This window comes from Nycticebus coucang, chromosome 3, assembly GCF_027406575.1.
Source record: "Nycticebus coucang isolate mNycCou1 chromosome 3, mNycCou1.pri, whole genome shotgun sequence".
Taxonomy (NCBI): Eukaryota; Metazoa; Chordata; class Mammalia; order Primates; family Lorisidae; genus Nycticebus; species Nycticebus coucang.
The window spans coordinates 53,329,996-53,357,015 of record NC_069782.1 but is presented as its reverse complement, the minus strand read 5'-3'; the positions used below and the strand labels follow the sequence as shown (position 1 = coordinate 53,357,015).

Below are 27,020 nucleotides of genomic sequence, written 5' to 3'. Positions count from 1 at the left end.
ATCCAACCTCACCAAATTTAAAAAAATAGAAATTATTCCTTGCATCTTCTCAGACCATCATGAAATAAAAGTTGAATTCAATAACAACAGGAATCTGTATACCCATACGAGAACATGGACACGAAATAACCTTATGCTGAAGGATAGATGGGCTATAGACGAGATTAAGAAGGAAATCACCAAATTTTTGGAACAAAACAACAATGAAGACACAAATTAACAGAACCTCTGGAATACTGCAAAGGCAGTCCTAAGAGGGAAATTTATAGCACTGTAAGCCTTCCTCAAGAAAACGGAAAGAGAGGAAGTTAATAACTTAATGGGACATCTCAAGCAACTGGAGAAGGAGGAACATTCCAACCCCAAACCTAGCAGAAGAAAAGAAATAACTAAAATCAGAGCAGAATTAAATGAAATTGAAAACAAAAGAATTATACAGCAGATCAATAAATCCAAAAGTTGGTTTTTTGAAAAGATCAATAAAATAGATAAACCTTTGGCCAACCTAACCAGGAAAATTAGATTAGAAATTTTACTAATCTCATCAACCAGAAATGACAAAGACGACATAGCAGACCCCTCAGAAACTCAAAAAATCCTAACGAATATTACAAGAAACTTTATTCTCAGAAATACGAAAATCTGAAAGAAATCAACCAATAGTCGGAAGTATGCCACCAACAAGACTTAGCCAGAACGAAGTGGAAATGTTGAAAAGGCCTATATCAAGTTCTGAAATAGCATCAACTATACAAAAGAAAAGCCCAGGACCAGATGGCTTTATGTCAGAATTCCACCAAACCCTTAAAGAAGAACTAGTACTTATATTACAAAACCTCTTCCAAAATATAGAAAAAGAAGGAATACTACCCAACACATTCTACGAAGCTAACATCACCTTGATCCCTAAACCAGGGAAAGACCCAACAAGAAAAGAAAATTATGGACAAATATCACTAATGAATATTGATGCAAAAATACTCAATAAGATCCTAACAAACAGAATCCAACAACACATCAAAAAAATTATACACCATGACCAAGTGGGATTTATCCCAGGGTCTCAAGGCTGGTTCAATATACGTAAATCTATAAATGTAATTCAGCACATAAACAAACTAAAACATAAAGACCATATGATTCTCTCAATTCATGCAGAAAAAGCTTTTGATAACATCCAGCATCCCTTCATGATCATAACACTTAAGAAAATCGGTATAGAAGGGACATTTCTTAAACTGATAGAGGTCATCTACAGCAAACCGACAGCCAATATCGTATTGAATGGAGTTAAATTGAAATCATTTCCACTTAGATTGGGAACCAGGCAAGGTTGCCCATTGTCTCCATGGGATCTTGTACTGTGTCTGCCCCATTGATTGTTTGGGGAGTTGACCTACTCTGATTATTCATATTGCCAAAGTTTATCTGTAGATTTCACCTCAATATTGTTTTTTCACTGTTGCCTCTAGCTGTCCTCAGAGTTGGGGAGGTGCCTCTCCAAGATTAGATCCCCATGGGATCACTCTATTGTTGCTGGATCTTTGTAGGGAGTGACCCTGTGTGATTCCTCTGGGGCTGCCCCAGCCAGTAGTTCTGGTTGTGGGAGCAGCTCTGGAGTGTGACACACCTGGATTCAGCAACAGGGTGGGGGGTGGTGCACATGGTTCTGGGAATGCCTGGCACCCAGTGACTTTGGCTTAGAGAGCCCAAGGCTCCAACAGTCTCTGGCCAGGAGACGGGCTCTGCGCAGAGGCAGGAGGGCTCTGGAGGGCATGCGGCTACCAGGGTCCCTGGCCAGATGAGCAGGCTGATGTGGAGGCAGGGAGGGTACAGAAGGGAGGACATGGGGTTGTGTGGCTCCTGGAGTTCCTGGTCAGGGTGTGCGGAGGCCCAGCAGGCACAGCTCTTACCAGTGTCTGGGCTGGGGCAGATTGCTGATCACAGCACAGCTCTTACAAGGTCCGGGTGCTGATTGCTGATTGTGTGCAGCTTTTACAGAGGTCTGGGCATCCATAGCTGATAGCATGCAGCTCTTATGGAGGTCCAGATGCCGATTGCTGACTGCAGCGCAGCTCTAACAGAGGTCGGGCACTGATTGCTGATCGCAGTGCAGCTTTTATGGATCAGTACTTATTGGTTTTAAAGAGCATTTTATATATGAAGAAACTTAACCCTTTTCTGTGCATATTAAAAATACTTCACAGTTTGTTTTTCAATTTTTAAAAAAATAAAAAAAATTATTTTAGACTTCTGTCACTTAGGCTGGAATGCAGTGGCATAATTGTAGCTCACTGTAGCCTTGAACTCTGGGGCTCAAGTAATCCTCCTTCCTCAGCCTCTCAGTTGGTAGGACTATAGTTGCACACCCATGCTGGCCTAATCTTTTTTGTAAATTTTATTTTTTAGAGATGGAGTCTAACTATGTTAACAAGGCTAGTCGTGTCTCAACTTCCTGAGTAGCTGGGATTAGAGACATGAGCCATTTTACCCAGCTTTCATTTTTTCCTTGTATTAAAATACTTATGATTATCAAAGGATGCTAAACCTGTTGGGTAAAAATTTGATGAGAAACAGAACATTTGTACAATCTTGAAGTATCTCCTCACAAATTGCAAAAGGAAAACTAGTAACTTTGTAGTGGAGAAAGCTGGCAGACGGTCCGTTACCCGAGTACTGTTATGCTGACACCCATGTCAATTCTTAACAGGACTCAGAATATTTCCATCCTCCTGACTTAAGGCACTGAGAAGGACACAAGGTTACTTATGTAAGATTTTTGACAAACATACATAACTTGAATTTGACCATGAGAATATATTCGGTAAACCTAAACTGAGGTACTTTTATAGGGGCAACTAATCTGTATTTTTTGAAAAATCTAAAAAGACATGGCAACTTAATGCACTATGTTATTCTGGATCAGATTCTGGACCAGAAAATTGAGATCAACAACATTATTGGAACAATTGGCAAAATTTGAATATGGAATGTAGGTTATATAATAAAACTGTACTGTATTGGTTCCCCTGATTTTTATAACTGAACTGTGATTGCGAAGGTAATGTTTTTGTACTTAGGAATACACACTGAAATATTCAGGGATCAAGATGACTTATTCCCCAAGTGGTTCAGAAAGATATGATAGGAGATTGTGTATATATGTATTTTTATATATGTGTTTTTATGGATGTACGGACGTGTATGTGTATGAGGGAGAATGTGCATATGTGTTTTTATGTGTGTATGTGTGGGTGGGTCTGAGAGAGACAGACAGTGTGAGAGAGTGGTAATGCAGATACAGTACAGTGTTCATGACTGGTGGGTCTGGGCGAAGGGTATGTGTGAGTTGCTTTGTTTTCTTGTAGCTTCTTTGTAGGTTTGAAATTATTTCAACATAAAGTGTTAAAAATTTTTCTTCCTCAAAAATAAATGAATTAAAATTTATGATTCCTTTTCTTTATGGTGGCTGGCTGTCATGCCATGCTTAGAAAGTCTTATTTATCTCAAGATCATAAGCATGTTCACCCATGTTTTCTTCCTGCAGTTTCTTTTTTACATTGGAATCTTTGATCTATCTGGAATTTTGATGTTGAAGCAGGAAAATGATCCAGATTTTTTTCCCCTGAATAGCCAATTTTCCTGCCTTTTCTCACCAGTGTCCAAGTCTATGTTTATCATATACTAAAGTTCCATACAGAAGTATATATATATATATATATATATAAACATTTGCACACATGTACGATATTTCTTTATATATCCTGGACTTGTTTACGATCCTTTGATGTGTGTCTCCTATTTATTTTATTCCCGGGTCTCTCATACTTATTTACTCCTCCTCCAGAATATTTCTGGCCATTCATGTGTATTGCCTCCTCCAGTAGAATTTCAAACACTTTAACTTGAAGATTATTTGATTTTAGGTAGCACACAAACCAATTCAAAAGGCTGTAAACACAGTTTGTTATGTAATTGGAGCAAAGGTTACACAACCAGGCCTCAGTAAAGGTAAAACAATCAAGTGGCAGAAATATTGATTACTCCAGTCCTCTGCCTTAGCTATTGTAGGACTTAATCTCAGCCACCTGCTTTAAAAGTCTATTAGAGCAAAATCTTGGAAGAAATAATTGGTCACTGGCCAGGGCCGCATTGGTCCTCCCTGACTCGGCGGCTATTGAGGTTATGTGTCACAAATGTGGCAGCTGGAGACTCTCTGTATGGGGAATTTTTAGAAAATGAATGTGGGTTTGGTGACATCCTAGATAACGTCTAATAAGATTTTTGCAAAATTGAGTCTTGCAGCCTAAGAACAATAAAGGTCTTTCCATTTATTTAAATCTCCTCTTAAGGTCCTTTGTAGAGGTTTTTAGTTTAAAGTATTGTCCCTAAAAACATATTTAGACATTGTATGCTTTTTGTTATTTTTAATGGAATCTTTTATTTATTTATTTATTTATTTATTTTTTATTAAATCATAGCTGCATACATTAATGCAACCATGGGGTACCATACAGTGGTTTTATATACCATTTGACATATTTTCATCACACTGGTTAACATGGCCTTCCCGGCATTTTCTTAGTTATTGTGTTAAGACATTTATATTCTACATTTACTAAGTTTCACATGTACCCTTGTAAGATGCACTGTAGGTGTCATCCACCAATCATCCTCCCTCCACCCATCCTCCTCCTCCCCTCCCCTCCTGTCCCCTCCCTTTCCCTTTTCCCCATATTCTTAGGTTATAATTGGGTTATAGCTTGCATATGAAAGCTATAAATTAATTTCATAGTAGGGCTGAGTACATTGATACTTTTCTTCCATTCTTGAGCTGCTTTAATAAGAAGAATATGTTCCAGCTCCATCCATGTAAATGTGAAAGAGGTAAAGTCTCCATCTTTCTTTAAGGCTGCGTAATATTCCATGGTGTACATATACCACAATTTATTAATCCTAGAATGGAATCTTTTCTGCCATAATATTTATCTGAATGATTATTATTATAAACAGCAAGTCATTTTCATATTTAATTTTAACCAAATATATTATTTAATGTTCTAATTATTTGTAATAGTAGATTGGTTGTTTCTCTTGAGCTTGCTAGGTATAGAGTCAAGTTATCAGCAAATAAAGATATTTTTGTCTACTTTATGCATATACATCCCTATATTTTATACTATAAAAATTCCAGTACTTCCTCTCCCTCCTCCCTGTGTCTGCCGTCCAGGAGCCACTCTCGACCAGATCTCATGGGCCCCCTAGATGCTCCCTCTATTCCAAACCTGGTTGCCAAGGATGGAGGTCGGCTGTCATGGTAAACTTCTCCAGCCTGGAGCCCCCCAGTCTTCTCTCCCTTCCACCTTGTGGTTGTGGAGCCCCAAATATTTCTGGACTCCACATAAAGAGAAGGTTGCTAAGTAGTGCAGCTGATATTGACTGAAACTACCCTTCTGGATCTCCCCCAGACTGCAACCCAGGAGATGCAGGGGCTGAGGCTCAAGCATGAAGAGAATCTGGATTCACTTATAATGTTTTGTGGGGAGGAGAGAGACTAATAAGGGCTCAGCTTAACTGTTCTCTCCTTCGCTGACCACCTCTTCTAAGGCACTGGGGAGCCAGGGCAAATTCTGAGCAGGGAAAGGAAAGGTCATATTTGTACTTTAGGAAGACTCTTCTGGCTACCATTAAGAGGAGACTGGGGGCGGGGGGCGGAGACAAGATGGCTGACTGAAACCAGCTTTCCACAGAGGCTCACATCCAGAAGGAGAGTTAAAAGACAGAAATTTAGCAAGTAACCTGGTGGATTAGAGCTGCACCAAGAGAGAAGGTTGAAGAATGCACATCAACCCTGCTGAGGCAAGCTGCAACCCCAAGGATACAAACAAAAGGTACAAAATCCATCACCACATGGACGGGAGTCCCCTCCCCCATGAGAAGGGCTTGGAGTGCCCCACAAACAAATGAGCAGAGTTCAAAGGTCCTCCTACTATACTCCATGGCAGAGACCCTCTAAAAACTGGACCTACCTCCCCTACTAGGATGCCATGGCATTCTCCTGCCAGGCATAAAACTGTATAAAACTGTATATATTCTCTACCGGCAATTCTGAGCTCCCAGCACTCCCCTCCACTCTCACTCTGAGGTCTGGAGGCCTGTCACCCAGGAGTCCAGATTCTTGGGTGATTTCTCAAGGGGTTTGAACAGGGCCTAGACTCCAGCTGGTCAGTGCTGATTCTGTGGCACGGGAGTGAGGACAGGATAGTCGGCTGAGAGGGAACCACACTGGAGTGGTGGTGCCCAGAGGCGCAGAGCAGCAGCCTTTTTGGCAACAATAGGGCTCACTCCCGGATATTCCAAAGCCACACTCTCTGTCTCTCTGGGCAATCAGAGGAGGCCGGGCATCTTCTCAGGTGGCCACCATCACGGAACAGATCTGGGACTAAAATGAAGGCCCTGGGAATTTAGCAGGGACAGAGAAAAATTCCCGCAAAGTTGTTCTGTTCTGTTCTGTCAGTAGCATCAGTCAGGGGTGGGGTTGGAATAGTGAACATCCCCCTAGCCTCCATCAAGCGCAGGAGGTTGTCAGGCCTCACCTCCCCCTGCTGGATAGAGGCAGAGTACAGTGGCCTGGCTGAGCAGATATAGATTTCCTTGTGATTCAGGCAGGTGCAAACCCCTGGAGTATCTGTTCACTAGAGACAGCTGGGTCACATCAAGAGAAGGTTGCTAAGTAATGCAATCATGGGGTTCATTCAGTGAGTATCAGTAACTGGGTGTGACAGAGGTGCAAGGTGGGGAAGGAGGCATCAACCTCCCAGACTAATCTATTTGCTGGGTGTATCCTCCTGACTTTATGGAGCACTGGAGCAAGTCATATCTGAGTTGCCACCAGACCCCTGCAATCCAGTTGCCAGAGACCTTTTAAACTCTCGCACCTGAGACAGGTGCTGACTGAAACAATTGATTTGGACCTTCTGAACTGAGCCAATCGCCTGAGGACTATTCAAGTGGTGCCCTTGGTGTGTGGTTTTAGGAAGGTTTGATTTTCCTTTTCCAATTGTTGCCTGAGGAGGGCGGGGTGACTTAATTGCTGTATTTCTCCACAGCTGAGACTTCAACCCAGAGTAACTGTTTCACTAGGGTCAGACAAAGACCAGGTGAAAACAAGAGAGAACCACTTAGCCCCACCACACAAAACAGTTCCCCAGTTTCTCAGGCCATAGCAATGTACGGGTCCTCAGCAAAGCTCCAGGGGAAAAATCAAATGGTGTAAAATAATCATGGGCAGAATCAGCAGAAAAACTCTGGTAACATGAATGGCCAGAATAGATCAATCACCCCAAGGAAAGATATGGCAGATGTAACTGAAGATCCCATTCATAAACAGCTGGCCGAGATGTCAGAAATTGAATTCAGAATTTGGATTGAAAACAAGATTAATAGAATGGAGGAAAATTTGGAATTAGAGATTCGAGGAGAAATTCAAAAGTCGGAATTAGAAATTCGAGGAGAAATTCAAAAGTTGTCTCAAGAATTTAACGAATTTAAAGACAAAACCACCAAAGATACTGATGCACTGAAGCAAGAATTTGCAGCCCTCAAAGATCTGAAAAATACAGTAGAATTCCTCAGTAACAGAGTGGAGCAAACAGAAGAAAGGATTTCTGACACTGAAGACAAAGCCTTTGAACACTCCCGAACTCTCAAAGAGGAAGAGAAATGGAGAGCAAAAATGGATCATTCTCTCAGAGAGCTCTAGGATAATTCGAAGAAGGCTAATATCTGCCTCATTGGAATCCCTGAAAGTGATGAAGCGGCCTCGCAAGGCACAGAGGCCCTTCTCCATGAAATTATGAAAGAGAATTTTCCAGACATGCCAAGAGATTCTGAAATTCAGATAGTGGACAGTTTCAGAACCGCAGCACGACTCAATCCGAATAAGACATCCCCCAGGCATATCATAATTAACTTCACTAAAGTTAATATGAAGGAGAAAATTTTGAAAGCAGCCAGACGTAAGAAATCCTTTGCCTACAAAGGGAAGAATATTAGAATGACTGCAGATCTCTCTGCTGAAACTTTTCAAGCCAAAAGAGGGTGGTCATCAACTTTTAATCTCCTAAAGCAAAATAACTTTCAACCCTGGATCCCGTATCCAGCTAAACTGAGTTTCATTTATGATGGAGAAATTAAATACTTTAATGACATTCATATTTAAAAAAGGAAATTTGCCACAACCGAAACAACTCTTCAGGATATTCTCAGACCTGTCTTCCATAATGACCAGCCCAATCCTCTACCACAAAAGTAAACTCACTCAGAAACTTTTGATCAAACTCCAACTTCCACAGTGGTGAACGGATTAAAAATGTCCACTGGACTTTCGAAAAACTCAGTATCCAAAATTTTACCAGACTTATCAATATTCTCCATTAATGTGAATGGCTTAAACTGTCCTCTAAAGAGACACAGGTTAGCTGACTGGATACAAAAACTCAGGCCAGATGTTTTGTGCATACAAGAGTGACATCTTACCTTAAAAGATAAATATATACTCAGGGTGAAAGGATGGTCGTCCATATTTCAGGCAAATGGTAATCAGAAAAAAGCAGGTATTGCAATTCCATTTGCAGACACAATAGGTTTTAAACCAACAAAAGTGAGGAAGGATAAGGATGGTCACATCATATTTGTTAAGAATAATACTCAATATGATGAGATTTCAATTATTAATATTTATGCACCCAACCAGAATGCACCTCAATTTATAAGAAATCTCTAACAGACATGAGCAACTTGATTTCCTCCAGCTTCATAATAGTCTGAGATTTCGACACTCCTTTGGCAGTGTTGGATCAATCCTCCAATAAGAAGCTGAGCAAAGAAATTTTAGATTTAAACCTAACCATCCAACATTTGGATTTAGCAGACATCTACAGAACATTTCATCTGAACAAAACTGAATACACATACTTCTCATCAGCCCACGGAACATACGCCAATATTGATCACATCTAGAGTCACAAGTCTAACCTCAGTAAATTCAAAGGAATAGAAATTATTCCTTGCATCTTCTCGGGCCACCATGGAATAAAAGTTGAACTCAGTAACAACAGGAACCTGCATACTCCTACAAACCATAGAAGTTAAATAAACTTAAGCTGAATGATAGCTGGGTCATAGATGAGATTAAGAAGGAAATTGCCAAGTTTTTGGAACAAAACGACAATGAGGACACAAATTATGAGAACCTCTGGGATACCTCAAAGGCAGTCCTCAGAGGGACATTTATAGCACAGCAAGCCTTCCTCAAGAGAACGGAAAGAGAGGAAGTTAAGAACTTAATGGGACATCTCAAGCAACTGGAAAAGGAAGAACATTCCAACCCCAAACCCAGTAGAAGAAAAGAAATAACCAAAATTAGAGAAGAATTAAATGAAATTGAAAACGAAAGAATTATACAACAGATCAATAAATCAAAAAGTTTATTTATTGAAATGGTCAACAAAATAGATAAACCTTTGGCTAACCTAACCTGGAAAAAAAGAGTAAAATCTCTAATCTCATCAATCAGAAATGACAAAGATGAAATAACAACTGACTCCTCAGAAATTCAAAAAATCCTTAATGAATATTACAAGAAACTTTATTCTCAGAAATATAAAAATATGAAGGAAATTGACCAATACTTGGAAGCCCCTCACTTTCCAAGACTCAGCCAGGATCAAGTGTAAATGTTGAACAGGCCAATGTCAAGTTCTGAAATAGCATTAACCATACAAAATCTCCCTAAAAAGAAAAGCCCTGGACCAAATGGCTTCACCTCAGAATTCCACCAAACCTTTAAAGAGGAACTAGTACCTATGTTACTCAACCTGTTCCAAAATGTAGAAAAAGAAGGAAGACTACATAACACGTTCTATGAAGCAAACATCACCCTGATCCCCAAACCAGGAAAAGACCCAAAAGAAAAGAAAATTATAGACCAATATCACTAATGAATATAGATGCAAAACTATTCAACAAGATCATAACAAAGAGAATCTAGCAACACATCAAACAAATTATACATCATGACCAAGTCGGTTTTATCCCAGGGTCTCAAGGCTGGTTCAATATCCGTAAATCTGTAAGTATAATTCAGCACATAAACAAATTAAAAAACAAAGACCATATGATTCTCTCAATTGATGCAGAAAAAGCTTTTGATAATATACAGCATCCCTTCATGATCAGATCACTTGAGAAAATTGGTATAGAAGAGACATTTTAAAAAAATGATAGAGGCCATCTATAGCAAACCCATAGCCAATATTGTATTGAATGGAGTTAAACTGAAATCATTTCCACTCAGATCAGGAACCAGAGAAGGCTGCCCATTGTCTCCACTGCTCTTTAACATTGTAATGGAAGTTTTAGCCACCGCAATTAGGGAAGACAAGGCGATCAAGGGTCAGAAGAGATCAAACTTTCGCTCTTCACAGATGATATGATTGTATATCTGGAAAACACCAGGGATTCTACAACAAAACTCCTAGTAGTGATCAAGGAATACAGCAGCGTCTCAGGTTACAAAATCAACATTCATAAATCGGTAGCCTTTATATATACCAACAATAGTCAAGCTGAAAAAACAGTTAAGGACTCTATCCCATTCACAGTAGTGCCAAGGAAGATGAAATATTTGGGAGTTTATCTAACAAAGGATGTAAAAGATCTGTTTAAAGAGAACCATGAAACTCTAAGAAAAGAAATAGCTGAAAATATTAACAAATGGAAAAAACATACCATGCTCATGGCTGGGAAGAATCAACATTGTTAAAATGTCCATACTACCCAAAGCAACATACAATTTTAATGCAATCCCTATTAAAGCTCCACTGTCATCCTTTATAGATCTTGAAAAAATAATAATTTGTTTTATATGGAATCAGATAAAACCTCGAATAGCCAAGACATTACTCAGAAATAAAAACAAAGCAGGAGGAATCATGCTACCAGACCTCAGACTATACTATAAATCGATAGTGATCAAAACAGCATGGTACTGGCACAAAAACAGAGAAGTAGATGTCTAGAACAGAATAGAGAACAAAGAGATGAATCCAGCTACTTACCATTATTTGATTTTTGACAAGTCAATTAAAAACATTCAGTGGGGAAAAGATTCCCTGTTTAACAAATGGTGCTGGGTGAACTGGCTGGCAATCTGTAGAAGACTGAAACTGGACCCACACCTTTCACCATTAACTAAGATAGACTCTCACTGGATAAAAGATTTAAACTTAAGACATGAAACTATAAAAATACTAGAAGAGAGTGTAGGGAAAACCCTTGAAGAAATTGGATTGGGTGAGTTTTTTATGAGAAGGACCCCCTGGGCAATTGAAGCAGCTTCAAAAATACACTACTGGGACCTGATCAAACTAAAAAGCTCCTGCACAGCCAAGAACACTGTAAGTAAAGCAAGCAAACAGCCCTCAGAATGGGACAATATATTTGCAGGTTATGTCTCTGACAAATGTTTAATAACCAGAATCCACGGAGAACTCAAATGTATAAGCAGGAAAAGAACAAGTGATCCCATCTCAAGGTGGGCAAGGGACTTGAAGAGAAACTTCTCTGAATAAGATAGGCACACAGCCCACAGACATATGAAAAAATGCATCTTTAATCATCAGAGAAATACAAATCAAAACTACTTTGAGATATTATCTAACTCCAGTAAGATTAGCCCATATCACAAAATCTCAAGACCAGGGATGTTGGCATGGATGTGGATAAAAGGGAACACTTCTACACTGCTGGTGGAAATGCAAAGTAATACATTCCTTTTGGAAAGATGTATGGAGAACACTTAGAGATCTAAAAGTACATCTGCCATTCAATCCTATAATTCCTCTACTAGGCATATACCCAGAAGACCAAAAATCACATTATAACAAAGATGTTTGTACCAGAATGTTTATTGCAGCCCAATTCATAATTGCTAAGTCATGGAAAAAGCCTAAGTGCTCATCGATCCACAAATGGATTAATAAATTGTGGTATATGTACACCATGGAATATTATGCAGCCTTAAAGAAAGATGGAGACTTTACCTCTTTCATGTTTACATGGACTGAGCTGGAACATATTCTTCTTGGTAAAGTATCTCAAGAATGGAATAAAAGGTATCCAATGTACTCAGCACTACTATGAAACTAATTTATGGCTTTCACATGAAAGCTATAACCCAGTTATAACCTAAGAATTTCGGGAACGGGGAGAGGGATGGGAGGGAGGGGGAGGATGGGCAGAGGGAGGGTGATTGGTGGGATTACACCTGTGGTGCATCTTACAAGGGTATATGTGAAACTTAGTAAATGTAGAATATAAATGTCTTAACACAATAACTAAGAAAATGCCAGGAAGGCTATGTTAACCAGTGTGATGAAAATGTGTCAAACTGTCTATAAAACCAGTGTATGGTGCCCAATTATCACATTAATGTACACAGCTATGATTTAAAAAAAATTCGAACATATTTGTGATAATCAAAAACTTATTTTCATTATGCAAACTAAGAAAAAGGGCAGAAATACACTTTGGGAAGTCTAACAAAAATGGGAAGCAAGATATTAAATTCTTCTTGAACTTAGCTGGAAGTAATTTCTCCAGCCCACCTATGAACTATATTTTCATGCATCTGTTCACCCACCCACCCATCTGTGCAATGAATTTTTACTTCTTGCCTCTTTTATGCTATAGATTCTTGCGGGTACAGTAAGAAAGACACAGTCCTTGACCTTAAAAACTTGTCAAGTGAAATCTTTATGGTTCTCAAGATTTTCAATTTGGTTTTGCAGCGCAGGGGGCCAATGGCACCCTGGAGAACCTGGCCTTGGATACGAGAATGCTGGAGGAGTTCTTGGGCAATGACTTTGATTTGGGGGCCTTGTAAGTATTGAGAGCACTGCTCTCACTTGATGTTTCAAAAATTAAGAAATAATTAAATGACCTGGGAAGTGTCCCTTCCTCTTTAGTTTGGTATTATTGCTTCTACAAATTTTTGACAAATTTCATCAGTGAAGGCACTGGTCCTGGAGTTTTCTTTGTTGGAAGTACACCAGCTCCTCACCTTCTGCCCAAATTCAGTTTCTTTAATAGACATAGAGCTGCTCAGCTTATCTCTCGGTAGTCTTCGGCAGTTTGTGTCTTTCAGTGAATTTGTCCAGATTCATCTAAGTTGTCAAACTCCTATTTCAATATTATATTTTTCATGTCTGTAGGATCTGTAGTAATGATCTTTTTGTTTTTAATATTAGTAATTTGTGTCTTTTTTTCTTGATCAATCTGAAAAGAGGTTTATCCATGTTTATCCATGTTCTTAACCTTTGAAAGAACCTACTTTTGGTTAAATTTGTATATTTTTTTCTTGTTTTCTATCTCATTGAGTTCTTATTTTCTGATGTTACTATAACCATGCCAGCTTTCTTTTTTTATTCTTAATTTACATATAGTAAAGTTAAATATAATAAACTAATTTAATAATAAATATAAACTTTTTGTATAAAGTTTTATGAGTTTCTTTTTTTTTGCAGTTTTTGGCCGGGGCTGTGTTTGAACCTGCCACCTCTGGCATATGGGGATGGCGCCCTACTCCTTGAGCCACAGGCACCGCCCAAGTTCTATGAGTTGTGACAAATTCATAGCATCATATAATCACTATCATAATTGTGATACACAGCACTTCCCTCACCTGAAAAATTTCCTTTATGCTGCCCAACCCCCCTGCTACTCCCAACCCCTGGTAACCACCAGTCTGTTCTTTGGACCTATAGTTTTGCTTTTTCCAGAATGTCACATAAATTCAACCATATAGTTTATAATCTTTTGAGTCTGCCTTCTTTCACTTAGAAAAAGTCTTTGATTTATATATATATATATATATATATATATATATATATATTTTTATTTCTGAGAAAGAAGCTTTCAAATGGTTATAACATAGTTTATTTATTCATTCATACATTCAAGGACATTTGAAGTATTTCCATTTTTGGAAATTATGAGTAATGATTTATAAATATTCATGTGCATGTTTCTGTGTGATCAAGAGTTTTAATTTCTCTACAGCAAACACTTAGAATAAAGACTGCTGGGTCATGTTGTAAGTGGAAGCTTAGCTGTAAAAATGGCCAGATTTTCTGGAGCGGCTGTACCATTGACATCATCACTCACCATGTCTGAGATATCTAGTTGCTTCTCTTCATCATCAGTTCTTTCTTTTTGGAGTTAAAAAAAATTATTACAGCCATTCTAATAGGGTTGTAGTGGTATTTCATGTTTTAATGCACATTTTTCTTTTTTTTTTGAGACAGAGTTTCACTCTATTGCCCCAGGCTAAATCATAGCTCACAGCAACCCCAAACTCCTGGGCTCAAGTAATCCATCTTATCCCAGTCTCTCAAGCTGGGACTATAGGTGCCCACCAGCTAGTTTTCTAATTTTAGTAGAAATGGGGTCTCCCTCTTGCTCAGGCTGGTCTTGAACAATAGAGTTCAAGCCATCCATGAACCTTGGCCTCCCAGCTAGGCTGACAGATGTGAGCCACCGGGCCTGGCTTTAGTGTGCATTTTTCTAATGACTAGTGATGTCTTATTTAATTTCATGTCCTTGTTTGCCATTCATGTTTTTTTGGTGGAGTGGCTATTTGAATCTTTTGCCTATTTTAAGAAATTGGGGTTATTTTCTAATTTTTGAATTTGGAAAAATATTTCAGTATTCCAGATGTAAGAACTTTGTTAGGTTTATGATTTGTAAATATTTTCTCTCCCAGTTTGTAACTTATGTTTTTATTCTTTTAACAGCGTCTTTCTCAGAACCAAAGTTTTAATTTTGTTAATGTACAATTTATTAAATTTTACTTATATGGCTTATGCTTATAGCTAAGAAATGTAGATTTTTGTCTAGCCTATGTTCCCAAAGATTTCCATTTTCTTCTAAAGTTTTAGAGTTTTACATTTTACATTTAGGTCCATAATCCATTTAGAATTAATTTTTGCATATGGTTTCCTATAGGTTGAAATTAACCTTTGCACATGATGGCCAATAATCATGTGTCAAGTAGCCTTTCTTGATTAAATTGCCTTTGTACTATTGTAAAAAATCAATTAACTATATGTGTGTGGGTCTATTTCTAGATCCCTATTCTATTCCATTGATTTGTGTGCCCATTATTTTACCAATACCACATTATCTTGATCCCTATACACTATCTTCATTACTGTACAGTAGTCTATTGTTTGTCTTAAGATCATACAGTGTAAATCCTCCAAATTTGCCTTCTTTTTCAAAATTGTTTTGGTTATTCTAGCTCCTTTTGACTTCCCATGTAAGTATTAGAATAAGCTTTTCAACATCTAAATAATCCTGCTGGGGCTGGGCACTGTGACTCACACCTGTAATCTTAGTACTTTGGGAGACTGAGGCAGGAGGATCACTTGGAGCCAGGAGTGTAAGCCCAGCCTGAGCAACAGAGTGAGATCCCTGTGTCTACAAAAAGTAAGAAAACTCAGATCTGGGTGAGATGATGCCTGCCTGTAGTGCTAGCTATTTGGAGGCTGAGGCAGGAGGATCACTTGAGTTCAGGAGTTTAAGGTTGCAGTGAGCTATCATGTTGTCACTGCACTCTAGCCCAGGTGACAGAATGAGACCCTGTCTCAATCAATCAATCAATCGATCAATCAATAATACCGATGAGATTTTGATTAGAATTGTATTATATTTACAAATCTATTTAGGGAGACTGGACATCCTAGCAAAATTGAGTCTTCCAATTGATTAACATGGTATAGCTCTCCATTTATTTAGGGCCATTCTTTAATTTGTAAACTGTCTATAAAATTAAAGTAAATTTCTTTCATTCAGCATATCATCAGGTATTTTTTCCCTATCTAATTGGATAATTTTTGTCTCTGTTTACATCATTTATATTTAAAGTAATTATTGATAAGTTAAATGTAGGTCTATTGTTTAAAAAAATATCTGTCCATGACTTCTACCTTTTGTCCTTGTTCCGCCCCTTTCCTGCCCTCTTTTAAATTTCTTGATGTTCAGCATTCCATTTCAAATTATTGATTATCTTTTCAATTCTTCCTAAGTTTTTAATTAACTTATTTATTTGTGTGTGTGAGTGACAGTTCCAGGGGCTGTTATCTACATACCTTTCAGTAAATTTTTAGATGTTTTACCACTCCACATGAAATGTAGAAAGCTTGCAAACATAAAGGCCCCTGGGCCCTCTCCCTGTACCCTGTGTCTGTCATGCGTACTGCCACTGCATATATTTAAAACTCTCTGAGACAATGCTGTAATACTTGGTTTGAAACCAAAATTCATATATATATTAAAGAATTTAAGAGGAGAAAAAAACAGGCTATTATATGGACCCAAGCATTTACTATTATTTTTGATCTTCTTTATTTGGGAAGTTTCGTGATTCTCTCTGGTGTCATTTTTCTTCCATCTTCAGAACTCCCTCAGCATTTCACGTGAAGGATCTTAGATTTCCTCCACTGAAAATACCTTCATCTCACCTTCATCTTTCACTTGATCTTAGCCAAATGGCTGAGAATTGATTCACCTTTATTCTTAAACAGTATTTTTGCCAGATATAGAATTCTTGTTTGATAGGGCTTTTCCCTCTAGTACCTTGAAACTGTTGGCTAACAATGTTCTGGCCTCCATGATTTTTGATGAGAAATGAACAGTTATTTGGACTGTCCCCATGTATGTGATATGTCATTTTTTCCAGCTGTAAGACAATGTCTTTATCTTTGGTTTGCAGCAGTCTGAGTATGATGTATTGGGTGTGGGCATGGTTTTCTTTGAGATTATACTATTTAGAATTTGTTCAAATTTGACTCCATAAATTTATCTTTTCCACCACATCTGAGACATTTTTAGCCATTATTTCTTCACATCAATTTTTCTGTACCAATATCTTTTTTCCTTGGTCCCTAAAGCTCAGTTCATTTTTTGAACATTTTTTCTTTCTAAGGTTCATAGTGGATAATTCCTATTGAACTAACCTTAAATTCACTAACCCTTCTCTGTCATCATCACTTTCATTCTGTTACTGAGCCCACCGCAGCCTCCCGCAAACACCCCTGCCTCTGCCAAGACAGTGAAATCAGGCCTCGATTATTATCCAGAATAATAGCTAAACTTATTTCAGATATTTCTGGTTCCTGGCTGTTATCACTCTTCACCGACAGAAACACCCTTGGTGATAAACTGTGGGAAGAAAAGAAGCACAACATTTTGCAAGGATGTTAAACACACACACACACACACAGACACACACACACATGTGCCTGCACACACTCCCCCAGTAGGTTGCCAAATGTCCCAGCCCATCCTCTGAGTTGGCTTTCCTGCTCCAGGCACCGCATGGGCTGACTTCAGCCCCTGTGCCTGCCTGCCCATTCCTCTCACCACAGCTGGAGAGAACTGTTGGCAACTGATATATCCTAATTTTTTCTGGCCTAGAAACAACCTGTCAGAAGTTGTCTAATAGTCTCTCTCCCCACAGTGTCTGTTCCTGGAGTGAAAGTGCAACTGACTCTACCGGTGTTCTGTGCAATCATACTCTAGACCACTTTTATAACCAGCAGAAAGACCTCTAGCTATTTGGAAGAAAAAGTAAGGAAAGGTTTTATTCAAAGATCTGTCTTTTATAGGGGCGGAAATGTGTGATACCTGTCATAAGGTCACAGCTGAAGCTCCTATAACAAAAGATAGCATAACAAGAGAAAAGTGCAAAAAAATTACTTAATCTAAGTTTTCTATGGCATAGGAGGCTTTGGAAACAAAGACCCCAAGACCCCGAGAAAACTTGTTATTTTTATACTTAGTTTTGATGAAGAATACTCAGCCATGTGGAAATGCGAGTGGGCGGAGGGTGTGAGCCAATGGTAACAGGCTGAGGGGAAACCAGCAAGGCCTGTCTGTTCAGAGTCTCTGGAGGGCTGTGTGTATCATTCCACCTCCGGGAAATGCACCAGGACCCCTCTGGAGCGAAGGTCTTCATGGGAGAAGGGAGAGAGTGAATTTTCTAGGTTTTATGGCTTACTTAGAGGGAAGGAGTTCTGGTTTCCATGACTCATTTGGAGAGAAGAATTCTGATTTCTGTGACCTGCTCTGGGAGACAGGCAGGTGGGAGAGGATCAGAGCGGTCTTGCCTCTGAGGCTGCTCCTACCCTCCCCGCACCCTGGGCCCAGAGTCCCCAGCATGCTAAGGATTCAGACTTTGGGATACTGTGTTCTGAGCTACTGGGGAGGTCTGAAATCTGTGTGGGATTCTCAGCTCCTTGATAATAATGGTTCTCCCTACAGGACCATAGGCATCTGCCCCTAGGCTTTCCCATTGCTGTTGAAAGTTGGACTGGTTTGCCCAATAGGATCCACTCTCTGCCTCTGAGGGTGTGGTGAGGTAGGTGGGGGGTGTCATGTGAGATGGGTGCGGGATCAGCAACGTTGAGCATTCTCTAAGTGTTACGCATGGTTCTCTGCACTTTACATATTAAATGACATGTTACACATTTCATCTCTTAACAACTCTGCCAAATAGGTATACATAGAGTTATCCATATTTCAGAGACTGGGCAGAGAGACTGAGTAACTGTCCATAGGTCAAGAAGCAGCAAAGCTGAAATTAGCACTAGCTTGGTTCTGGGACACATGCCCTTTCTTCTGCATGAAATTTTTAGATTAATTGATATTTTAAGGGATGTTTTAGAGGAACATGAAGTTCAGGGAAACATATTAAATGCATCTAAAATTATATACCAAAAAAGTGTGACTCAGAGTTCACGTTCATTAAAGTCCTTTGATCAGATAACCTGTCATTACTTGATAAAAATAATGCTCAGACACATGCAATTAAATGGAGCTGCCATAAAAATCTGGGTGAGAACAGGCAGGCCCAGGTCTGGTCCATGACTGCAGGGACCCTGGGCTGGTCCAAGGATCACTGCCTCTGCATACCCCGTCCAAATGTTCTGTTTCTCAATACCAGGCTCTGTATGCAGGTGGTGGCACTTCTCACCACAACCCTGCCGTGCAGGCCTTCCTGCCTGGGAGTGGCAGAGCTGGGATTGAGGCCTGGGTTTACTATAAACTGGGAGTCACTTTCCTCCTAGTGTGTCACCTACCAATTGTGATTTTAAAGAACGTCAGCAACAGCCCTTTGTCTAAATGGTCTGCGAGACTGAGGCTGTAACATGGCTGAGAGCTACTTGCATTTCATAGGCAGATTTTTAGACCTCAAATATATCAAAAGATGGATTTTTTGCCTTGTTAAAAAAAAAGACTTCTTTCAATGCTCTCTCTGAGAAACTTGCCCAGGAAATGCTGTGGGGAAAAAATAAAAGTTCCACGACCAGTGAGTAAACTTGTGAATCACTGGCTTAAATGACACTAAATGAATGTCTGTACTGCAAGACTCTCGGAGCCTTGCCTGTACTAAGGCCGTGCGGGGAAGAAAAGGGGTGGGCAGACTTCCTGGAGCTTACCTGGCCACATCCCCTTCAGGGGGTGTGTGCTGGTGCATGAGCAAAGGGGGTGCTGTTCACAGGGGGTTCCGCTCACATGGGGTTCTGCTCACAGGGGTTCCCCTCACAGGGGTTCTGCTCACAGGGGTGCTGGTCAGGGCTTTCTCATCTTTTTCTGTAAATGAAACAGGCATGTGGAGCTGGGGACAGTCCCTTTACTACGCTGTTCTTTGAAAATTCCCTTAACCCTCTAATTCCTTGTATGGTAGAGTGCAGGATGGCTGTCTGTCTCAAGCAACATGCTGAGGTCTTCCCTGTTCAGGTACACAGGTGAGTGTCGCTGGGACACACTGGGAAATGTCCAGGTATGGAACGGTGCTTGGAGAGAGGGAGCCAGATTTAGAGGTGAGCATAAAACCTGGAGGCCACAGTGAAAAAGGACAAGAAGTGTGTGTGTGTGTGTGTGTGTGTGTGTAGGAGGGAGGCTCTGGGAAGAGACTGGGGAATCTTCAAGACAGGCTTTGTTTCCTTGAGAAATGCTCCAAGGTCCACTTGCTTCATCCTTTACTCAAGAAGGGGACCAGGGAGCCACAGCACTGGTGTCACTTGGGAGAGAGAAATGTTAGCATCTCAGGCCCAGTCCCAGAGAAGTTGAATCAGAATTTCCATTTTTCACAGGGTTCTGTGGGGTTCATATGCATAGTACAGTCTGAGAAGCCCTGGTTACTTCACAGCAGCAAGCCGCCTTCCTTACCACCTGCCAAATCCCAAACCAAATAATTAATACACTTTGGTTTAAATAATTGAGTGGCTCAAGTTGTTTGGGTATTTTTGCCACGGTCCCACCAGAAGGCACTGTTTTTGTGGTAACTATACCCAGTGATGTCATGATTGTGTAACTTGCTGGGCACTTTGCCACTACTGTCCCCTGGGTCCCTGTGTGGGCAGGACCTCCCGTTTGTGTGGGACTCCCAGGCTTGCTCCCCTGTGCCCAGAGAGCTGAGCAGAGCACGTCAGACCCGCCCTCGGGGCCTGAGTCTTTCTCTGGCCTGTCCTAAGGATGGCTCAGGATGGCTCGCTGTGTGACAGTAATTATGCTGGGGGAGGCAGAGACAATAATGAGCACAGGTGGTCTTGAGGCCCTGCACACGGGCAGCAGGGACGCAGCGGAGGCTCCGATGATTGAGAAGGTGCTCTGCAGGAGGGGCCTTGGCAACACCTTAGATCTGTGAAAGAATCAACCACAAGTTTCATTTTCCTTTATTCCAGTGGTTGAGCGTAGCACCTAATAGAGCAGGTTTCACTTGGAAGTTGGCATGTGGTGGTGGCATCAGGTAGCAGCTGCTGTGGCAGCTCCTCCATCAGCAGAGAGGATCTGACTCCTGTGGATGTGGAAGGGAGGAAGCCAGCACACGCAGCTCTGTGGCAAGACCCTGCTCATGGTGGCTTCAGGGCCAGGACTGGTTTGACTGCTGAGCTGCAACTGATGTAGTATGAGAAAGACGGGGCTGGAGCATTGCCGGATTCTCCTCCATTCCGAAGATATTTGTACAAAATAAAATACCCTGTGATGATTTGTGTAGGATGGTCTGCATTTAAACACTCTGTCATTTAGAGGCTAAACTCTGGGGTAGGCCGCCTGACTCTAGCTCCACTAGGAGCTACACAAACAATCTTGGGTAAATTGTTTAACCCCATCCAGCCCTGGTGCCTTTGCCTGTGCTTTAGAGTCAGGAAGAGTTCCCTGTAGAGATTGGAGGAGACGACACACACCAAGGGGTAGCGTGGCACCTGCCCAGAGCAGTTTCATAGCTGAGGGCTGGAGGGGGTGTGAGAGGGTCAGGCCCTGGGGTGTGCCAATACAGGGCTAGAGAGGTAGGAGAGGGTCAGGTCCTGGGGTGTGCCAGTAGAGGGCTGGAGGGGTGTGAAAGGGTCAGTTCCTAGGGTGTGCCAGTAGTGGGATGGAGGGGGTGTGAGAGAGTCAGGCCCTGGGGTGTGCCAGTAGAGGGCTGGAGGGGTATGAGAGGGTCAGGTCCTGGGATGTACAGCCGAGGGCTGGAGGGGTATGAGAGGTTCAAGTCCTGGGGTATGCAACCGAGGGCTGTATGGGTGTGAGAGGGTCAGGCCCTGGGGTGTGCCAGTAGAGGGCTGAAGCGGGCGTGAGAGGATCAGGTCCTGGAGTGTGCAGGTGGAGGGCTGGACGTGTCTGAGAGGGTCAGGCCCTGGGGCTAGAGGGGGCGTGAGAGGGTCAGGCCCTGGGGTGTGTAGCCCAGGGCTGGAGGCAGGAGGGGCGTCTTCCTGTCCTTGATTATCAGTGCCATATTGTGAAGTGCTTTTCTTGGGCTTCTTCATTCACTGACAACATTTCTGCCAGGGCCCTTTCCCATACCACCTTCCAGGTGGTGGTTAGAAACCAATCCAAGCTTGACCCAGTATTTATTGAACACCCACCAGGTCCTGTCCACTGGGTACTGCTCATGGAGAACATGTGCACTCACACACAGTGTTAAAACAGGTTCTTAATGTGAAAGTCCACACCAGAGGATAAATCACACACAGGAAAAATGAGAGAAAATACTTTCAGTGACAGCCATTTTCTAGTGGGAATGGGGCAGGACAATTAACTAAGCAGCTGAAATCCTAGCAGAGAGATGGGGGGGCAGGGTGGGAGGAGCAGTGGGCCCTGGCAGGGCACGCGGGCATCTCTCTGTAATGCAGGCTGCATGGTGATAATGAGAGGCAGACCTGCTCTCTGTGGGCTTAAGTATTGTTCTCAGATTCTCTACAGACAATGCATTTCCTTTTGCCTGCTCCTGGGGTGGGCCATTCTCATCCGCTCCTCTGAACTCTACAGCTGTCATGCCACTCGGTTGGGAAGAGCAAGACCAGGGCAGGTGGATTCAGGTCACTGAGTGAGGTAAGGGCAGAGGAGTCGAGGGTGGGGGAGGTCAGGAGAGTCCACGTTTGACATATGAATTCACACGTGCAGCACCTTCATGGCCACGTGTCCTTTAAACTAGTCTTTCGTATTTGTTAAGTACCAACTCTGTACCAAGCACTCTGCTGAGCTGAGCTCGCTGTGAGGGGCAGGGAAGCTTTGGGCAAGGGGCATCCAGTGTCATGAGAAGGCACCCAGGGACACTGCAGAAAAGTGGAGACTGGACTTTGGAATTGTGAGTGTCCTACCTGGACATTCACACGAAGACCACACCTTCACGCTGTGTGTGAGTCCTGCACATCCTGTGCGGTGGCCCCGTGGGTGAGTCACCAGCACAGTAGGCACTTGGTACATGCCGGACCATGCCTGGCTGTGATATGGAGGAGATTCTGGCTGGTCTGGAGGCAGTGTGTGGCGTTACAATATACAACCGGCCGGAGGCAGAGTCTATTTTGGCAACTTCCTCTTTTGATTTGTGTAGCATCCAGCCCTGAGGAGACTGTGTTTCTTTATTCATTCTTCAAAAGACGAAAACCAATTGTATGTCTGAGAAGAAGAGGTTTAGAAAGAAGGTTATTATTATCAATATTATTATTATTATTTTACCAGCTGCTAAGAATCCCATGATTTTCACAATTTCATAGATAAAAGATTAGCTTTTATGACAGACCTCAGCAACTTTGGCATTATATTGTTTTGTCCTTACAGCTTCTCTTTGGAATTTCTGAATTGCCAGCATCCTTACTCTTGCATTTTGGGACCATTTTAAGTAAGGGTTACTTGAACACCATCACTGTGACATGGTGACAGTGACATACCTGTCTTAGGTAGACCATCCTCTCTGGTATGTTATAGTTGTTATGTTACACCTACATCCACTAAAACTCCATAAGCTTATATCAGTTACCAAATTTGTGAAGTTTTTGACTGTAATGGATTTAAGCATTTTTTCTATGACATCATCTCCAGGGGTTCATAAATCTCTTTTTCTCTCTGTGTTCTTTAGATTCGAGAGTGTCTATTGATCTATCTTTGAGTTCTGCTTTTAAGCCCACCCCAGTAATTTTTAATTTTATTTCTATAATTTTTACAATTGTAGAACTTACATTTGGCTCTTTTGTAATAGTTTCAATTTCTTTGCTGAGATTTGTATTCTATAAACTTTGCAAGGACCTATTCCTCTTATTAAACTTATTTGTAATAGCCACCGTAATATCCTTGTCAGTCTGGATCATTTCTGGGCGGTTGTTCATTGATTGTTCTTTGCCTCCTGCCTGGGCTGCATTTTCTTGGCTCTTTGTTTGCTGAGCAGCTGGACATTGTGAATGTCTGGATTCTTTCATATTCCTCCTAATAAGATACACACAGTAGAATCTCCACAGTTGACCACCTTCCTACACTGACCACTTCTGTAGGTTAACATAATTTTCATAGACAAGACATCCACCACGGGGACAGTACAGTAGGCCTAGTTCCTTATGCTGACCACCTCTGTATGTTGATCAGTTTCTTACCGTCCCTTGGGTGGTCAGCTTACAGAAATTCTACTGCAGTACTTTTGCCTTAGCATAGCAGTTCTCAATTGTGGATTGCGACCCCTTTGTAACAATGAAAATACATTGTGGCGTTAGGAAGGTTGAGAACCACTGCCTTAGCAGGAGATCACTTAGACTCAAGCTGCGCACTCTTTCTCCTGGGAAGTAGTCCATGCTTCAGTCTGGTCCTTTCTCTTTGGCTATGTGTAGCCAGCTCTGCACATTGATGGCTCAGGAGTCAGCAAGAGACTTGGGCAGAATTATATGCAGAATCTGGAGTTCCCCCTCTGTGTTTTTCCTTCCCAGGATTTTCCTTTCACTTTTCAGCAGCTGTGTTTGCCCCAAACTCTGTTTTCTGGTTGTTCAGGCCATAAAGTTTCTATCAGTGTTTTAGCTGCTCCACCACCGTTCTCATGTCAACCAGCTGCAGGCTAAATGCTGCGAGCAAGTAACTCGCTGTGTGTGCAACGACTTTCTTTCCGTTTGGGGGCCCTCCAGAATGTTCTTGCTTTTATCTACTTCCCAGTGCCCTTTTGGTTAGCTGTGGAGTTTTTTGTTTGTTTGTTTTTTGGTATTTTTGCAGAGTTTAAAGTGTGCACTAGGGGAGGGTCAGATCTAGTAGGAATTTACCAGTCATATCAGAAACAAAAGAGATTCCTTATTAATCTGGTTGTTTGTTCTCTGTCTTTAACGTCAAAAGCTTTCTGATAATATCTGATCCTTCATGGTTTGTTCTTGTTTTTTTTTTTTTTTTTTTAAACCATTTGACACATTTTTATCCCAGTGGTTAACATAGCCTTTCCGGCGTTATCTCAGTTACTGTGCCAAAACATTTATATTCTACATTTACCAAGTTTCGCAAATACCCCTGTAATATGCACCACAGGTGTGATCCCACCGATTCCCCTCCCTCTACCCACCCCCCCCTTTCCCACTTCCCCCTATTGTTAAGTTGTAGCTGGGTTATAGCTTTCATGTGAGAGTCCCAAATTAGTTTCATAGTAGGGCTGTGTACATTGGATATTTTTTCTTCCATTCTTGGGATACTTTACTAAGAAGAATATGTTCCAGCTCCATCCATGTAAACATGAAAGAGGTAAAGTCTCCATCTTTCTTTAAGGCTGCATAGTATTCCATGGTATACATATACCACAATTTATCAATCCATTCGTGGATCGATGGGCACCTGGGCTTTTTCCATGACTTAGCAATTATGAATTGGGCTGCAATAAACATTCTGGTACAAATATCTTTGTTATGTTGTGATTTTTGGTCTTCTGGGTATATGCCCAGCAGAGGAATTACAGGATTGAATGGCAGATCTATTTTTAGATCTCTGAGTGTTCTCCATATATCCCTCCAAAAGGAATGTATTAATTTGCATTCCCACCAGCAGTGCAGAAGTGTTCCCTTTTCTCCGCATCCACGCCAACATCTCTGGTCTTGAGATTTTGTGATATAGGCTAGTCTCATTGGAGTTAGATGATATCTCAAAGTAGTTTTGATTTGCATTTCTCTGATGATTAAAGATGATGAGCATTTTTTCATATGTCTGAAGGCCGTGCGCCTGTCTTCTTCAGAGAAGTTTCTCTTCAAATCCCTTGCCCAGCCTGCGATGGGATCCCTTGTTTTTTTCTTGCTGATGCGTTTGAGTTCTCTGTGGATTCTGGTTATTAAACCTTTGTCAGAGTTATACCCTGCAAATATCTTCTCCCATTCTGAGGGCTGTCTGCTTGCTCTGCTTACTGTGTTCTTAGCTGTGCAGAAGCTTTTTAGTTTGATCAAGTCCCAGTAGTGTATTTTTGAAGCTGCTTCAATTGCCCGGGGGGTTCTCCTCATGAAATACTCACCCAGACCAATTTCTTCAAGGGTTTTCCCTGCATTCTCCTCTAGTATTTTTATAGTTTCATGTCTTAAGTTTAAATCTTTAATCCAATGAGAGTCTATCTTAGTTAATGGTGAAAGGTGTGGGTCTAATTTCAGTCTTCTGCAGGTTGCCAGCCAGTTCACCCAGCACCATTTGTTAAATAGGGAATCTTTTCCCCACTGAATGTTTTTAATTGGCTTGTCAAAAATCAAATAGCGGTAAGTAGCTGGATTCATCTCTTGGTTCTCTATTCTATTCCAGATATCTACTTCTCTGTTTTTGTGCCAATACCATGCTGTTTTGATCACTATCGATTTGTAGTAAAGTCTGAGGTCTGGTAGTGTGATTCCTCCTGTTTTGTTTTTATTTCTGAGTAATGTCTTGGCTATTCGAGGTTTTTTCTGATTCCATATAAAACGAAGTAATGTTTTTTCAAGATCTTTAAAATATGACAGTGGAGCTTTAATAGGGAGTGCGTTGAAAGTATATATTGCTTTGGGTAGTATGGACATTTTGATAATGTTGATTCTTCCTAGCCATGAGCATGGTATGTTTTTCCATTTGTTAACATTTTCAGCTATTTCTTTTCTTAGAGTTTCATAGTTCTCTTTATAGAGATCTTTCACGTCTTTTGTTAGGTAAATTCCCAAATATTTCATCTTCTTTGGCACTACTGTGAATGGGATAGAGTCCTTAACTGCTTTTTCAATTTGACTGTTGTTGGTGTATATAAAGGCTACCGATTTATGAATGTTGATTTTGTAACCTGAGACGCTGCTGTATTCCTTGATCACTTCTAGGAGTTTTGTAGTAGAGTCCCTAGTGTTTTCCAGATACACAATCATATCATCTGCGAAGAGCGAGAGTTTGATCTCTTCTGACCCTATATGGATGCCCTTGATCGCCTTTTCTTCCCTAATTGCGGTGGCTAAAACTTCCATTACAATGTTGAAAAGCAATGGAGACAATGGGCAGCCTTGTCTGGTTCCTGATCTGAGTGGAAATGATTCCAATTTAACTCCATTCAATATGATATTGGCTGTGGGTTTGCTGTAGATAGCCTCTATCAGTTTAAGAAAAGTCCCTTCTAGACCAATTTTCTTGAGTGTTCTGATCATGAAGGGATGCTGGATATTATC

The 27,020-nt window shown here is 41.0% G+C and overlaps 1 protein-coding gene across 3 annotated transcripts in view; it reads left to right on the top strand.

Moving 5' to 3' along the window:
- Positions 1-27,020, top strand: part of MYRFL (myelin regulatory factor like) — a 158,842-nt gene that overhangs the window by 30,614 nt on the left and 101,208 nt on the right. For all 3 annotated transcript variants that reach the window (XR_008379010.1, XM_053585944.1, XM_053585945.1), the window contains exon 2: positions 12,852-12,942. Coding sequence is in view for 2 of the 3 variants with exons in the window: in XM_053585944.1 (XP_053441919.1) it covers positions 12,852-12,942 (91 nt within the window). In the remaining variant the exon portion in view is untranslated. The remainder of the gene's footprint in view (positions 1-12,851; positions 12,943-27,020) is intronic.